At 45.5% G+C, this 16,115-nt stretch overlaps 1 protein-coding gene across 1 annotated transcript in view; it reads right to left on the reverse strand.

Moving 5' to 3' along the window:
• Positions 1 to 262: 262 nt before the first annotated feature.
• The window catches only part of LOC117387215 (transcription factor COE3-like), a 33,234-nt gene continuing 17,381 nt past the window's right edge, over positions 263 to 16,115 (reverse strand). Inside the window, exons 11-16 of the mRNA XM_055229576.1 lie at positions 11,102 to 11,190; positions 7,237 to 7,302; positions 5,099 to 5,249; positions 3,170 to 3,322; positions 1,877 to 2,050; positions 263 to 327 (exon numbers count right to left, since the gene is read on the reverse strand). Of these exons, the coding sequence (XP_055085551.1) occupies positions 299 to 327; positions 1,877 to 2,050; positions 3,170 to 3,322; positions 5,099 to 5,249; positions 7,237 to 7,302; positions 11,102 to 11,190 (662 nt within the window). The 3' untranslated portion in view covers positions 263 to 298. The remainder of the gene's footprint in view (positions 328 to 1,876; positions 2,051 to 3,169; positions 3,323 to 5,098; positions 5,250 to 7,236; positions 7,303 to 11,101; positions 11,191 to 16,115) is intronic.

A 16,115-nucleotide genomic window follows, 5' to 3' on the forward strand; every position in this document is an offset into this window, starting at 1 on the left:
GTGAAACATTCAAACATTTTCAGACCAAAGTGAGTTTTATTCTCGTTACAGCATTTCCTCGTTTCCATGGCGATAACGACAAAGTGTTTATTTACATGAAGAAAATCCAGTAAAATTAAAAAACAAAACAAAAAACATAACCATAACAACGTGTTTTGTACAAAAGTGGAGCACAGACGACACTGAAGACGATGGACGATCACAGCAGCCAATCAGGACTCAGCGCTGGGCCAGGGGGCGGGGCAGGATGTGGGGATCTGAGACGTGATTGGACGGGTCAGGGGAAAAAAGGGGCGTGTCACATCTGCGGCACCAAACCCGACATGGCTGAAAGAGAAACAAGAGAAACTTTTATGTGAAAATCTGCACCGGAAAATGTTTTAATATTTAATTTTTTACAATTTTGAACTTAACAAGATTTTGACAAAAAAAAGTCCAGGATTTTTTTGGATATCTGATACCAAGTCTGATTTATTAAAGTTTTAACTCCAAAAAATGAGGCAAAATGTGAACTTTTAGGACATTTTTCATTTGAATTTAGTTTTTTTTTACTCAAATAGTAAATAAGATCCAAAATCCCCTCTGTATATTTTAGTATCTAATATGACAATAAAATGAAGCAACACATTTACCCTCTGAAAGCTCCATGAGACTCACTTTCCCAGAATGCACCAGTGGCTTTGTTCACTTATACACCAAATCTGATTGTGATCTGATTTCTGGACCTTTAAGATGATTTAAATGACAGAAATCAGAGGGACCGCGGTCAGAAGGAAACCAGTTTTTTGCAAGTCATTTTAGAATCTTATAACTTCAAAAATGTGAAATGTCATTGTTATATTTTGAATCGATATTTAACCACAGTGACAGTGGAGAATCACAGCTGCAGCAGTAATAGTTGTAGTAGTTGAAATAACTTCAGACTTCAGCACCACGGACAGCTCCTGATCTGATACTGCACAGTGTTAACCACAGACCCTCACCCTGTGACCGTAAGACTGACCTGACTGTAGGACTGACCGTAGGACTGACCTGACTGTAGGACTGACCTGACTGTAGGACTGACCTGACTGTAGGACTGACTGGAGGACTGACTGTAGGACTGACTGGAGGACTGACTGTAGGACTGACCATAAGAGTCACTGTAGTACTGAATGTAGTACTTTGTAGTACCAAATACATTGCACATGTTTTATTCAGGAGGCGTCCCAGAACAGCTCTGACCTGAAATATTCATCTGCAGCCCTCTCCTCCTCTTCACTTGGAACACTGGATCTAGCCACGTCAAAACCATGTCTAAACCGGGTCTAAACCAGGTCTAAACCGGGTCAAAACCAGGTCTAAACCGGGTCAAAACCAGGTCTAAACCGGGTCAAAACCAGGTCTATACCGGGTCTATATCAGATCTAAACCGGGTCTAACATCGATCTAAACTGTGTCTAAACAGGGTCTAATCGGGGTCTAAACCAGGTTTAAATTGGGTCAAAACCAGGTCTAAACTGGGTCTGAAAAGGGTCTAATGCAGGTCTAAACTGGGTCTATACTGGGTCTAAACAGGGTGTAATCTGGATCTAATCCAGGTCTAAACCGGGTCTGAACAGGGTCTAATACAGGTCTAGACTGGATCTAAACTGGGTCTAAACTGGGTCTAAACCGGGTTCTAAACCGGGTCTAACATGGGTCTAACATGGGTCTAAACTGTGTCTTAACAGGGTCTAATCCGGGTCTAAACCAGGTCTAAACCGTGTCTAAACTGGGTCTAAACCGGGTCTAACATGGGTCTAACATGGGTCTAACATGGGTCTAAACTGTGTCTTAACAGGGTCTAATCCGGGTCTAAACCCGGTCTAAAACGGGTCTAAACCAGGTCTGGTACCTTGCATGGCGGCGCTGCTGTTGGCTCCGTTGCCGGGACAACCCTGGGGGGGCGGAGGTGATGCGGTCGCCCTGACAACGGGAGCAAAGGCGCTTTTCTGTTTCACCGAAAATGAGAAAACTCCGTGAGACGAGGAGCAGTTTGACACGGCCATCGGAGGACTGGAGGGGACCACTGAGGAGAGAGGGAGGAGAAAGAGGACAGGAGAAAGTTAGTGAAACGAGGGAGGAGAGAGAGGGAGGAGAAGGATAGAAAGAGAGAGGAGAGAGGGGGGAAACACAGCCGTCGGAGGACTGGAGGGCACCGCTGAGGAGAGAGGGTTAGAAAGAGGGAAAAAAGAGAGAGGAGAGTGAGAACCCCTAAACTCTAACGCCCCGGACAGAGAAAACTGTGTCTGAGCTTCCTGCCTCGGGTCATGTTTGGATCAGATTTAGGATTAGCTTCAGGGTTAGCTTCAGGGTTAGCTTCAGGGTTAGCTTCAGGGTTAGCTTTAGGGCATCTGACAGATTCTTGCTGGGTTTTTTTTTTTCAGGTTTGAGTTTGTGTCATGTTTAACTTCTCATGTGGAAAAAGAGGAGTGTCAGACGAGGAACCCTGAGAGAGAGATAGATGAATAGATAGATATTTCCTCATTTGCCTAAGGAGAAGAAGAGTTGACATTGGAGAGAGAGATGGATCGATGGACGTAGAGGGAGGAGGTTATAGATATATGGATAGAGAGAGGTATAGATGTTTGCTCACTTGCATCGGGAAAGGCAGCATTCCCATTGATAAACCTGGGCTTGTTGTATATAATAGACAGATGGATAGAGGTACAGACAGATAGATGTTGGTACTTGCGTAAGGGGAGGATGAGCTCCCGTTGATAAACCCTGGGCTCATGTACATACAATAATGGATAAATGAATAGACAGATAAAGGTACAGATCACAGTTGCCAGGTCCGTGGTTTTGTTGCACAATTGGGCTATTTTAAAAAAAGTGGGGAAAATCTGTCTCCACGTGTTGCAGTTTTGTCGTAGTTTGATGAGGCGCAGATAAACACCACAGGGAGAAGGCGTCTGACAGCAGAGTATCGCCCCCGCTCAACACAGACCTGTGCACACGTGTCAGTGGATATTCCTTTGAGCTACAGGCTTCTTGTATTTAACTATTAGTAAAGCACAGCTTCGAACGAAGGAGTGGCTTTAAAAGAAGCATTTCAACGTCCTGGAGTGTTTGAAAGTTTGAGATGAACTGACTGAATACTTTTTTGCCCCACTATAGATAGATGGAGGTATAGACAGATTCATACTTGCGTAAGGAGAGGAGGAGTTCCCGTTGATAAACCCCGGGCTCATGTTGTTGTTGTAGCCGTTGACGCTGCCGCTGTAGTTTGAGTTCTGAGGAGTTGAAGTCGGAGCATAACCGCGAGGAGAGACGCTGTTAGACCCACGAGTGTATCCTCCTGAAAATATACATAAAACATGAGTACAACTACAGTCAGACTACACACAAACTACACATAAACTACAAGAGGAGAGACGCTGTTAGACCCACGAGTGTATCCTCCTGAAAATATACGTAAAACATGAGTACAACTACAGTCAGACTACACACAAACTACACATAAACTACAAGAGGAGAGACGCTGTTAGACCCACGAGTGTATCCTCCTGAAAATATACATGAAACATGAGTACAACTACAGTCAGACTACACACAAGTACAGGAGGAGATGCTGTTAGATGCTGCTGTGTCTATAGGAAATTCACATCAAAACATGAGTCAAAACTTCTCCGCTTGCGCCAAATTATTATTTTAGTTTTCAACTCGTCCAAAGTTTATTTCTGTTGAATGGATTTTTAACCAAATAAAAGTGGAAATATGGAGACTGATGGTTTATGAAGAAAGTGTAATTTGATAAAAATCAGAAATACAGTCATTTATTTATTCTTGACATTTTGGTGCAGAGTCTGGAACATCATGATTTAGACGTTACTTATACGAGGTTCATATGTTTATGCATCTATTTCATATATGACGTATATAAGATCATGTGTAAGATCATGTATAAGATCACGTATAAGATCACGTACAAGATCAAGTACAAGATCACGTATAAGATCACGTATAAGATCACGTATAAGATCACGTATAAGATCAAGTATAAGATCACGTACAAGATCACGTACCGGTACAAGATCACATACAAGATCACATACAAGATCACATACAAGATCACATACAAGATCACGTACAAGATCACATATAAGATCAAGTATAAGATCAAGTATAAGATCACGTATTAGATCACGTATAAGATCAAGTATAAGATCACGTATAAGATCACGTATAAGATCACGTATAAGATCAAGTATAAGATCACGTATAAGATCATGTATAAGATCAAGTATAAGATCACGTACAAGATCACATACCGGTACAAGATCACGTACAAGATCACGTACAAGATCACGTACAAGATCAAGTATAAGATCAAGTATAAGATCACGTATAAGATCACGTATAAGATCAAGTATAAGATCACGTACAAGATCACGTACCGGTACAAGATCAGGTACAAGATCAGGTACAAGATCACGTACAAGATCACGTACAAGATCACGTACAAGATCAAGTATAAGATCACATATAAGATCAAGTATAAGATCACGTATTAGATCACGTATAAGATCAAGTATAAGATCACGTATAAGATCAAGTATAAGATCACGTATAAGATCATGTATAAGATCAAGTATAAGATCACGTACAAGATCACGTACTGGTACAAGATCACGTACAAGATCACGTACAAGATCACGTACAAGATCACGTACAAGATCAAGTATAAGATCACGTATAAGATCACGTATAAGATCAAGTATAAGATCACGTACAAGATCACGTACCGGTACAAGATCAGGTACAAGATCAGGTACAAGATCACGTACAAGATCACGTACAAGATCAAGTATAAGATCACGTATAAGATCAAGTATAAGATCACGTATAAGATCATGTATAAGATCAAGTATAAGATCATGTATAAGATCATGTATAAGATCAAGTATAAGATCATGTATAAGATCAAGTATAAGATCACGTATATTTTCATTCCCTGGTTGTTGTCGTTGTCCAGCTCTGTGTGATTATTCAGACCCTGGTTTCACATGTACATCATAAATATACTGTTTCCTGGTTCTACATATGACATATATGACATATATTTATACATCACCCTGGTTGTTGTCGTTGGGCAGCTGAGCGCTGAAGGACTGAACTCCCATCATGCCGTGGGGTGAGTTTCCCAGAGCCGGAATCTGAGCGTGACTCCGAGGAGCCGAGTACAGAGCCTCTGCGATGTCTGCGGCTCGTTTAAGAATCATCTCCTACAAAAGAAAAGACAGGAGAAAGAGTGAGAAAGAAGAGAAAGTGAGAAAGAGGAGAGGGTAAGAAAGATGAGAGGGTGAGAAAGAGGAGAGAGTGAGAAAGAGAAGAGGGTGAGAAAGAGGAGAGGGTGAGAAAAACGAGAGGGTGAGAAAGAGGAGAGGGTGAGAAAGAGAAGAGGGTGAGAAAGAGGAGAGAGTGAGAAAGACGAGAGGGTGAGAAAGAGGAGAGGGTGAGAAAGAGAAGAGGGTGAGAAAGAGGAGAGAGTGAGAAAGACGAGAGGGTGAGAAAGATGAGAGGGTGAGAAAGAGGAGAGGGTGAAAAAGAGGAGAGGGTAAGAAAGAGAAGAGGGTGAGAAAGAGGAGAGAGTGAGAAAGACGAGAGGGTGAGAAAGAGGAGAGGGTGAGAAAGAGGAGAGAGTGAGAGGTGGAGAGATGAGAGGAGAGGAGGACAGATGAGAGGAGGTGAGATGAGGAGGAGAGATGAGAGGGTGAGAGGAGGAAAGAGAAGTGGAGAGGGTAAGAGAAGGAGAGAGGAGAGGGTGAGAGGAGGAGAGAGGAGAGATGAGAGGAGGATAGAGGAGAGGAGAGGGAAAAGCCTCTGCTATATCTGCGGCACATTTAAGGATCACCTCCTATGAGAAAGAGAAAGAAGAGAGTGAAGGAGGAAGAGGAGAGACAGAGGAGCAGAGCACAGAGCCTCACATTTAACAATCATCTCCTAAAAAGAGGAGAAAGAAGAGAGGAGAGAGAGGGAGAGATGTTTGTAAACAAGCAGCAGAACATTGATCTGATAATCTCCCCACACAACTCTGACCTCCCACCAACCCAAGGAGACAACCCGAGGAGACAAGGAGACACGGAAGGAGACAAGGAGACGAGAAAGGAGACAAGCAAAGAGACGAGGACACGAGGAGGAGATGAAGAAACGAGGAAAGAGACTTAATCTGATCAGTTTTACAAGACAACAACAAAGAGCCCAGACAGAGACAAGAGGGCGAACACGAGGGAGCAAAGAAGGAAGGAAACAAGGGAGCAAGGAAACGAAAGAGCAAGGAAAGAAGGGAGCAAGGAAACGAAGGAGCAAGGAAACAAGAGAACAAGGAAACGAAGGAGCAAGGGGTCAAGGGGGCAAGGGAAAAAGGGAGCAAGGAAACAAAGGAGAGAGGGAGCAAGGGAACAAAGGAGCAAGGAAAGAAGGGAGAAAGGGAACAAGGAAACTAAGGAGCAAGGGAACAACGGAAAGAGGGAGCAACAGAACAAGGTAGCAAGGAAACCAAGGAGGAAGAAAACAAGGGAGCAACAAAACTAAGAAGCAAGGAACCGAGGGAGCAAGGAAATGAAGGAGCAAGGGAATGAGAGTGCAAGGAAACAAGGGAGCAAGGAAATAAGGGAGAAGGGGGAGCAAGGGAATGAGAGAGGAAAGAAACCAGGAAACAAGGAAACAAGGGAGCAAGGAAACGAAAGAGCAAAGAAAGAAGGGAGCAAGGAAATGAGGGAGCAAGGAAACAAGAGAACAAGGAAACGAAGGAGCAAGGGGTCAAGGGGGCAAGGGAAAAAGGGAGCAAGGAAACAAAGGAGAGAGGGAGCAAGGGAACGAAGGAGCAAGGAAAGAAGGGAGAAAGGGAACGAAGGGGCGAGGAAACTAAGGAGCAAGGGAACAACGGAAAGAGGGAGCAACGGAACAAGGTAGCAAGGAAACCAAGGAGGAAGAAAACAGGGGAGCAAGAAAACTAAGAAGCAAGGAAACGAGGGAGCAAGGAAATGAAGGAGCAAGGGAATGAGAGTGCAAGGAAACAAGGGAGCAAGGAAATAAGAGAGAAGGGGGAGCAAGGGAATGAGAGAGGAAGGAAACCAGGAAACAAGGAAACAAGGGACCAAGGAAACGAAAGAGCAAGGAAATGAGGGAGCAAGGAAACAAAGGAGCAAGGAAACGGAGGGGAAAGTAAACAAGGGAGTAAGGGAACAAGGGAGAGGGAGGTCGAGGTACCTGGTTGCTGTGGGGCATCCCGTACAGCGCCTCCACCAGATCAGCCGCTCTCTTCAACAGCACCTCCTACAGGACACACACGGAACAGCACTTCAACCAAAAGACTACAAACATGGCCGCTCGTGACAGAGTGGTTATCCTCTCCTCTCACACTTCAACCAAAAGACTACAAACATGGCTGCTCGTGACAGAGTGGTTATCCTCTCAGTAGGCTGTGGGTTACACTCATAGACTGTGTGTGTAAATGGACATAGCTAAACCATTAGGTTTGAGGTTGAGGGGTTGTGGTTTAAACTTCTAGGTGTGTATCTTGCCCAGACAGAGAAAAGAGGGTGAACACGAGGGAGCAAGGAAGGAAGGAAACAAGGGAAAAAGGAAATGAAGGAGCAAGGAAACAAGGGCGCAAGGAAAAAAGGGAAAAAGGAAACGAAGGAGCAAGGAAACAAGGGAGCAAGGAAATGAGGGAGAAAGGGAATGAATGAGCAAGGAAACTAAGGGGCAAGGGAACATGGGAAAGAGGGAGCAAGGGAACAAGAGAGCAAAGAAAACAGGGAGCAAGGAAAAAAGAGAACAAGGAAATGAAGGAGATAGGGAGCAAGGGAGCAAGGAAACCAGGGAGCAAAGAAACAAGGGAGCAAGGTAAAGAGAGAACAAGGAAATGAAGGAGAGACGGAGCAAGGGAACGAAGGCACAAGGAAACCAGGGACCAAGGATACAAGGAAGCAAGGAAACCAGGGAGCAAGGACACAAGGGAGCAAGGAAACCAGGGACCAAGGAAAGTGGAGATGGTTAGACTCTGTGTGTCTTGCTGAGGCAGAGGTTGTGGGTTAGATTCTGTGTGTGTCTTGCTGAGGCAGAGGTTGTGGGTTAGATTCTGTGTGTCTTGCTGAGGCAGAGGTTGTGGGTTAGATTCTGTGTGTGTCTTGCTGAGGCAGAGGTTGTGGGTTAGACTCTGTGGCTCTGTGGGGGAGGTCACAGTCCAGTGGAGGCTGAGAGTTAATTTAAAACAGGTCTAATTAAAAGTGTTTAATGAAAAAGCAGATTAAGAGTTTAATTTAGATAAAGTCCTGAGTGAGTGGAGGAGGGGCCGAGAGCAGGGACACACAGAGAGAACCAGGACTGAACCAGGACTAAACCAGGACTAAACCAGGACTAAACCAGGACTGAACCAGGACTGAACCAGGACTGAACCAGGACTGAACCAGGACTGAACCAGGACTAAACCAGTACTGAACTGGGACTGAACCGGGACTGAACCAGGACTAAAACAGGACTGAACCAGGACTGATTCAGGACTAAACCAGGACTGAACAAAGATTAAACCAGGACTAAACCAGGACTAAAACAGGACTAAACAGGGACTGATGTTTCAGACTCTGCTCTGTCTTCAGAGTTGCAGTGGTACCAGAGCCTAAACCAGGATCAGCTCCTCTTGGACTCATCACCTCCTCACTGTGTCACATGACTCTGGAGGAGCTCAGACGTGTGTGTGCATGTGAGTGCACGAGTGTGTACACGTGTGTGAGTATGTACTAGGCGTGCACATGAGTGTGCATGTGGGTGTGCACGTGGGTGTGCACGTGTGTCAGACTGGAGCGAATAATTGGTTCAGTGACATCCCATAATCTCTAAACCTCTTCAAACAAAGACTTTTAATCAACTGCACTTTTACTGAACAAGGACTGAACAAGGACTGAACCAGAACTAAACCAGGTGTAAACCGGGACTAAACCAGGACTAAAACAGGACTATAACAGGACTAAAACCAGGACTACACCAGGGCTGAACGAGTACTACACCAGGAGTAAAACCAGAACTAAACTAGGACTAAACTGGGTCTTAACCAGGTCTAAACTTGGTCTAAACTTGGTCTAAACTTTGTCTAAACTTGGTCTAAACTTGGTCTAAACCCGGCCTAAATCTAAATCCGGACTCTCTGTGGTACAGATCCAGTCCATGTTTGTTCTGGAGTCTCTAATGAAGTGCAGTGTTTTATTTGAATGTGTTTTCGTCCAATCAGAGCGCAGTATTTGGACGGTCACAGCTGAGCAGAAGCTGATTGGATCTTTATCTCGATCCATCGACAAATAAAACGACTGCATTCGGCTGAACACAAAAGACAATAAATATAAAATAACTCACAAACCCCCCACGCATACGATAAATATATAACCAGGACCAGACCAGGTCTAAACCAGGTCTAAGCCGAGACTGAACCAGGACTGAACCAGGACCAGATCAAGACTAAACCAGGTCTCAGCCAGGACTAATCCAGGACTGAACCAGGACTAAACCAGGACTGAACCAGGTCTAAACCAGGTCTAAACCAGGACTGAACCAGGTCTAAACCAGGACTAAACCAGGACTAAACCAGGACTAAACCAGGACTGAACCAGGTCTAAACCAAGACTAAACCAGGTCTAAACCAGGTCTAAACCAGGTACTAAACCAGGTCTAAACCAGGTCTAAACCAGGACTAAACCAGGACTGAACCAGGACTGAACCAGGTCTAAACCAGGACTAAACCAGGTCTAAACCAGGTCTAAACCAGGTCTAAACCAGGTCTAAACCAGATATAAACCAGGACTGAACCAGGTCTAAACCAGGTCTAAACCAGGACTAAACCAGGTCTAAACCAGGTCTAAACCAGGTCTAAACCAGGTCTAAACCAGGACTAAACCAGGACTCAACCAGGTCTAAACCAGGACTAAATCATCACTAAACCAGGACTAAACCAGGACTGAACCAGGACTGAACCAAGACTAAAACAGGTCTAAACCAGGTCTAAACCAGGTCTAAACCAGGTCTAAACCAGGACTAAACCAGGTCTAAACCAGGTCTAAACCAGGACTAAACCAGGGCTAAACCAGGACTGAACCAGGACTGAACCAGGTCTAAACCAAGACTAAACCAGGTCTAAACCAGGTCTAAACCAGGTCTAAACCAGGTCTAAACCAGGACTAAACCAGGACTAAACCAGGACTGAATCAGGACTGAACCAGGTCTAAACCAAGACTAAACCAGGTCTAAACCAGGACTGAAACAGGTCTAAACCAGGTCTAAACCAGGACTAAACCAGGACTGAACCAGGTCTAAACCAAGACTAAACCAGAACTGAACCAGGTCTAAACCAGGTCTAAACCAGGACTAAATCATCACTAAACCAGGTCTAAATCAGGACTGAACCGGGACTAAACCAGGACTAAATCATCACTAAACCAGGACTAAATCATCACTAAACCAGGACTAAATCATCACTAAACCAGGACTAAACCAGGACTAAATCATCACTAAACCAGGACTAAACCAGGACTGAACCAGGACTGAACCAGGTCTAAATCAGGTCTCTGTGTTGCAGATTAAACAGGTAAATATTGAGATCATCAGATCTTAATCTGATTGTGTTTTTCTGGATTTTATCACTTTTTTAATCGAGATTCAGTCAAGCAGAACTCTGCAATCTGAGTCTCCTCCACCGGCCCCACCACCGGCCCCACACACACCACCCGCCCCACGACCACCGGCCCCACACACACCACCTGCCCCATGACCACCGGCCCCACACACACCACCCGCCCCATGATCACCAGCCTCCCACACACTCAGCAGTCTTCTCCTTTCCTCCTCTCCTCCACAATAGAAACAGTAGTAGTAATAGAGGTAGTAGTAGTAGCAGTAGCAGTAGCAGCAGTAGCAGTAGCAGTAGTAGTAGCAGTAGCAGTAGTAGTAGCAGTAGTAGTAGCAGTAGTAGTAGCAGTAGCAGTAGCAGTAGCAGTAGCAGTAGCAGTAGTAGTAGCAGTAGTAGCAGTAGCAGTAGCAGTGGCAGTAGCAGTAGCAGTACCAGTAGCAGTAGCAGTAGTAGTACCTTGGGTAATCTCTCGGGGTCTCCTGGGTGTCGGGGGATGACTTTCTGGAGTCTCTGGAAGCCGTAGTCGATGGTGGGTTCATTCAGAGCTGAAACAAACAAACACCTGCATTAAATATAAAAATATAAAGATATAAAAATAAAAAACTACCTTAAAAATTTAACTATAAAAATATGAAACATGATTTAAAACAAGTTTTGTTCATAAATTTCACGCTTCTTCCCTTTCCTCCTCTTCCGTCTTGCTGCTCTCCTCCTACTCACCCTCTTCTCTCTCCTCTTCCTGTCTTTTCCACCCCTCTCCCTCCTTCTCCTCCTCTCCCTACCTCTCCTCCTCGTCCCCCTCTCCTCCCCCCTCCTCCTCCTCTTCCCCCTCTCCTTTCCTCCTCTCCCTCCCTCTCCTCTTCGTCCCCCTCTCCCTCCCTCTCCTCCTCTCCCTCCCTCTCCTCCTCCTCTTCCCTCTCGCTACTCTCCCCCTCTCCTCCCCCTCTCCTCCTCCTCTTCCCTCTCTCCGTTCCCGTTTTCCTATAGATCCATATTTCCATATAAATGTGCGCTGAGGTGATGAGACGCAGTGATCCTTTAAGGGTGAACTTAAAGATGCCGTAAATGTCTTTTATTCAACAAACTACTGTCAACAACAACAAGAAGGTCAGAACACGAGACAAAAAGAGAAAGAGGGATGGAGGGGAGGAGGAGGAGGGAGGGATGGAGGAGAGAAAGAGGGAGAAGAGGAGATGATGAGGGAGAGGAGGAGAGAAGAGAAAGGGAAACAGGGAGCAGAGACAGAGATTCAACTGTCAACAACAACAAGAAGGTCAGAGCAGGAGAAAGAGCAGGAGAGAAGGAAAGGAGGAGAAAAAGAAAGGAGGAGAGAAAGAGAGGGACAGAGGAGGGGAGAGAGAGAGTCTGATCCTTTAAGGGTGAACTTAAAGACACAGTAAATGTCTTTTATTCAAGAAACTGCTGTCAACAACAACAAGAAGGTCAGAACACGAGACTGAAAGAGAAAGAGGGATGGAGGAGAGAAAGAGAGAGGGGTGGAGGAGAGAAAGAGAGGGGGTGGAGGAGAAATAAGGGGAGAGACAGAGAAGAGAAAGACAGAGGGACAGAAGAGACAGGGACAGAAAACAGAGGGACACAGAGAGGTAGGCAGAAAACAGAAAGACAAAGAGAGAGAGTGGGGCAGAAGAAAGAGACACAAAGAGACAGAGGGGAACAGAAGAGAGAGAGGGACAGAAGAGAGAGAGACAGAGGGAGAGGGGGGCAGAAGAGAGAGAGACACAAAGAGACAGAGGGGAAGAGAAGAGACGGAGGGGACAGAAGAGAAAGGGACACAGAGAGAGGGGTGGACAGAAGAGAGAAAGGGGGACAGAATAAAGAGAGACAGACAGAAGACAGAGGGACACAGAGGGGGGGCAAAAGAGAGAGAGAGGGACAGAAGAGAGAGAGACAGAGAGAGGGGGGGTAGAAGAAAGAGAGAGGGACACACAGAGAGAGAGGGGGATAGAAGAGAGACAGAGAGAGAGGGGGGGCAAAAGAGAGAGAGGGGGACAGAAGAAACAGAGAGAGAGAGGCAGAAGAGAGAGAGAGAGCAGTAGTGTTTACTGTCTGTCTGATTCAGGCACAGTTCTCTCAGTTCAGAATTGGAGCCATCTCCTCCACCCCTCCCCCTTCTTCTCTCCTTCATCTCTCTCGTTCTCTCCCTCTCTCCTCTCTCCTTCTTTGGTTTCAGAGTCTAATATTTAATTCAGAGGTTAATGGCTCTTTAAGGCGGCGCTGTTAAATCATTCCACCTTAAACAGAGTTAAATATTCAGAGAGAAATCACATGGAAATAATGTAATAATAACTCCTTACACTTGTAACGCGATTTACAGACCTGTCAAAGCCTCTCAAAGTGCTCCAGTGTGTCATCTTTCACTCTACGCTCAGTGGTGTAAGCTATACTCCTGCAGCCACAGCCGCCCTGGGGCAGACTGACTGAAGCGAGGCTGTCGATCTGTGCCATCGGCCCCTCCCACCACCAATACACACAGAGGAGCTTAAGTGTATAACTACTGAGCCACTGTGGCCGAAAATAAAAATATGCACATGGACATAGGACACAAGACCAGGACCAGACCAGGACCAGACCAGGACCAGACCCAAGACCAGGAGTATTAGTACAGGATCAGGAAAGTGAACCGAGAACACTAGGTTCTAAAAAATGTAAGGCCTAGGGGACTTTGTGTGCTGCGTGTGTAGATAAACCTCCCTGGAGCTCCTATGAAGGTAGTGGGTATAAGTAGAGTGTAGGGGTTAGGGGATAGTGGAGTCAGGGGGTAGGTTTAAAGGATAGGGTGGTTAGAGTGTTGGGGATAGTGGAATTAGGGTGTAGGGGATAGAGTAGTTAGGGTGTAGGGCTCATGGTGTTACCTGTATAGACACACTTCTCCAGAGCTCCTTTGCAGTGAGTGAGGAGGTATAGGGCATAGCGGACAGAAGTAGGGTGTAGGGTTAGAGGATAGAGGAGCTAGGGTGTAGGGATTAGGGAATAGTGGAGTTAGAGTTTATGGTTAAAGGATAAGGGGGTTAGAGTGTAGGGGATAGGGGAGTTAGGGTGTTGGGGGTAGAGGAGTTGGGTGTAGGGGTTATGGGATAGTGGAGTTAGAGTTTATGGTTAAAGGATAAGGGGGTTAGAGTGTAGGGGATAGGGGAACTAGGGTGTAGGGGGTAGGGGAGTTCGTGTGTAGGGGATAGGCAAGTTACGATGTAGGGGTTAGGGTGTAGCGGGTATGGGATAGGGGAGTTAGGATGTAGGGGTTAAGTGATAGGGGAGTTAGGGTGTAGGGGATAGAGGAGTTAGGGGTAGGGCTTATGGAATGGGGGAGTTAGGATCTAGGGGTTAGGGGATAAAGGAGTTAGGGTGTAGGGTATAGGGGAGTTAGGGTTTAGGGAATAGGGGATAGGGGAGTTAGGGTGTAGGGGTTAGGGGATAGGGGAGTTAGGATGTAGGGGTTAGGGGATAGGGGAGTTAGGGTGTAGGGGTTAGGGGATAGGGAGTTAGGGTGTAGGGGTTAGGGGATAAGGGAGTTAGGGTGTAGGGGTTAGGGGAGTTAAGGTGTAGGGGTTAGGGGATAGGGGAGCTAGGGTGTAGGGGTTGGGGGATAGGAGAGTTAGGGTGTAAGGGTTAGTGGCACTGTTCCCTCCAAGCTGCGCGCGTGCGCAATTGCGCACTGCTGACACGGTCTCCGTGCACAGAAAATCTGCGCTGCGCACAAAAAAATCGAACTGGAGTTGCAAATAAAATAAACACACAACAATTCATTCTGCGCTATTTTTCAATGTGAGTCAGTGAGTGTGACCGGGACGAGCTGCTCCAGCCAATTATGTGATTCACAGACGTATTTTAGCAGCTTATCCACATCATTGGCAGGTGTCCTCATGTCCTTATGTCCTCATGTCCTTATGTCCTCATGTCCTTATGTCCTCATGCGCCGCTACCATAGTTTTAGCCGATGTGACCGATGTGACCGATGTGGAGTGAAAACTCGCTAATGATTCTAAGTGTTTAACCCCTGAACGTTCCGACAGCCCGCCCTCGGGCAAAGATCCGCGCGTAAGATTACGCGCGTGTAATTGCGTAATTTTACGCACTGTTTTGCAGCAGTTTTGCGTTTTAAACATGACGAAACTGACAAAACAAAGGAAGTACGCGGCCGAGGACACTGTGGATGTTTGTACAAGTTAAACTAGAGGCATCTCGGACCTGGAGCGGTTTGTGGAACTGAGTGAAGATCTCATGATGGACTGAGGAGCAGAGGGACCTTATGATTTGATGGACTGGATGCTGTTCCTGATCGGTAAATGTGGTTTATTCTGCTATTGACTTAATTGTGGGTCAAATGTGTATTATGTGTAATTAGTAGTATTAGCTAATGCCAATCTGCGCCCCCCGACCACCACCAATCATCACACACACACCACTTGGGTGAAGTGTCTTGCCTAAGGACACAATGACAGAAGTTGGTCCGAGCGGGACTCGATCCTCCAACCTCTGTCACAGAATGACTGTCACACTGTCACATGGACAGTGTATTTTTAGTTTCCAGTGTGTGTTTGTTCACTGTTTGCAGTGTGTGGTTTGTAAATATATATTTATTTTGACCCATACCACTTGTTTTGAATATATTTTATATACAAATATACATTTTATATTGTGTTTTGATATGATATATAAATGTACAGTAATAGAGCAGCTGGGTGTGCAGATACAGACTCCTCTCAGTGTGTGTTGGTCATTGACTGTCACTAGTTCATGAGTTGTAAAAATCAAGCAAAAGCTTCACACAATGGCTTATACTCATAATACAAGTCAGAGCTTTATCATAAAAATGTTAAGTGTGTTTTCAACATTGGAGTTTACAGTTGTCTTGGTTTGGTTGGAAGTTCATGTTTTGCCATAGTTAAAATGAAATATTTATACTTCCAATAGCATTAACATACTACACAGGTCATGAGCAAGATTTTTGTCATTTTCATTGTATAAGTGGCTAAAGCACTTAATTAAAAGTCTTATAACAGAAATGTAAATGCGGTAATTTCATTCTTTTAATAAACCATTTAACTTGGATGAATGCGATGCAGCATGACCACAGTGCGCACGTCTGATGGCCACAGTGCGCACGTCTGATGACCACAGTGCGCACGTCTGATGACCACAGTGACCACGTCTGATGTCACTCACACTGGTCCATGGGACGCTCAGGGAGTTTGTGTGTTTGCTCAGACTCGTGAAAAATTAGAGGGAACATTGGTTAGGGGATAGGGGATTGAGGGTGTAGGGGTTAGGGGATAGGGGAGTTAGGGTGTAAGGGTTAGGGGATAGGGGAGTGAAAGTGTAGGGGATAGGGGAGTGAGGGTGTAAGGGTTAGGGGATAGGCGAGTGAGGGTGTAGGGGTTAGGGGATAGGGGAGTTAGAGTGTAGGGGTTATGGGATAGTGGAGTTAGGGTGTAGGGGTTAGGGAATAGGG

This window comes from Periophthalmus magnuspinnatus, chromosome 19, assembly GCF_009829125.3.
Source record: "Periophthalmus magnuspinnatus isolate fPerMag1 chromosome 19, fPerMag1.2.pri, whole genome shotgun sequence".
NCBI lineage: Eukaryota > Metazoa > Chordata > Actinopteri > Gobiiformes > Gobiidae > Periophthalmus > Periophthalmus magnuspinnatus.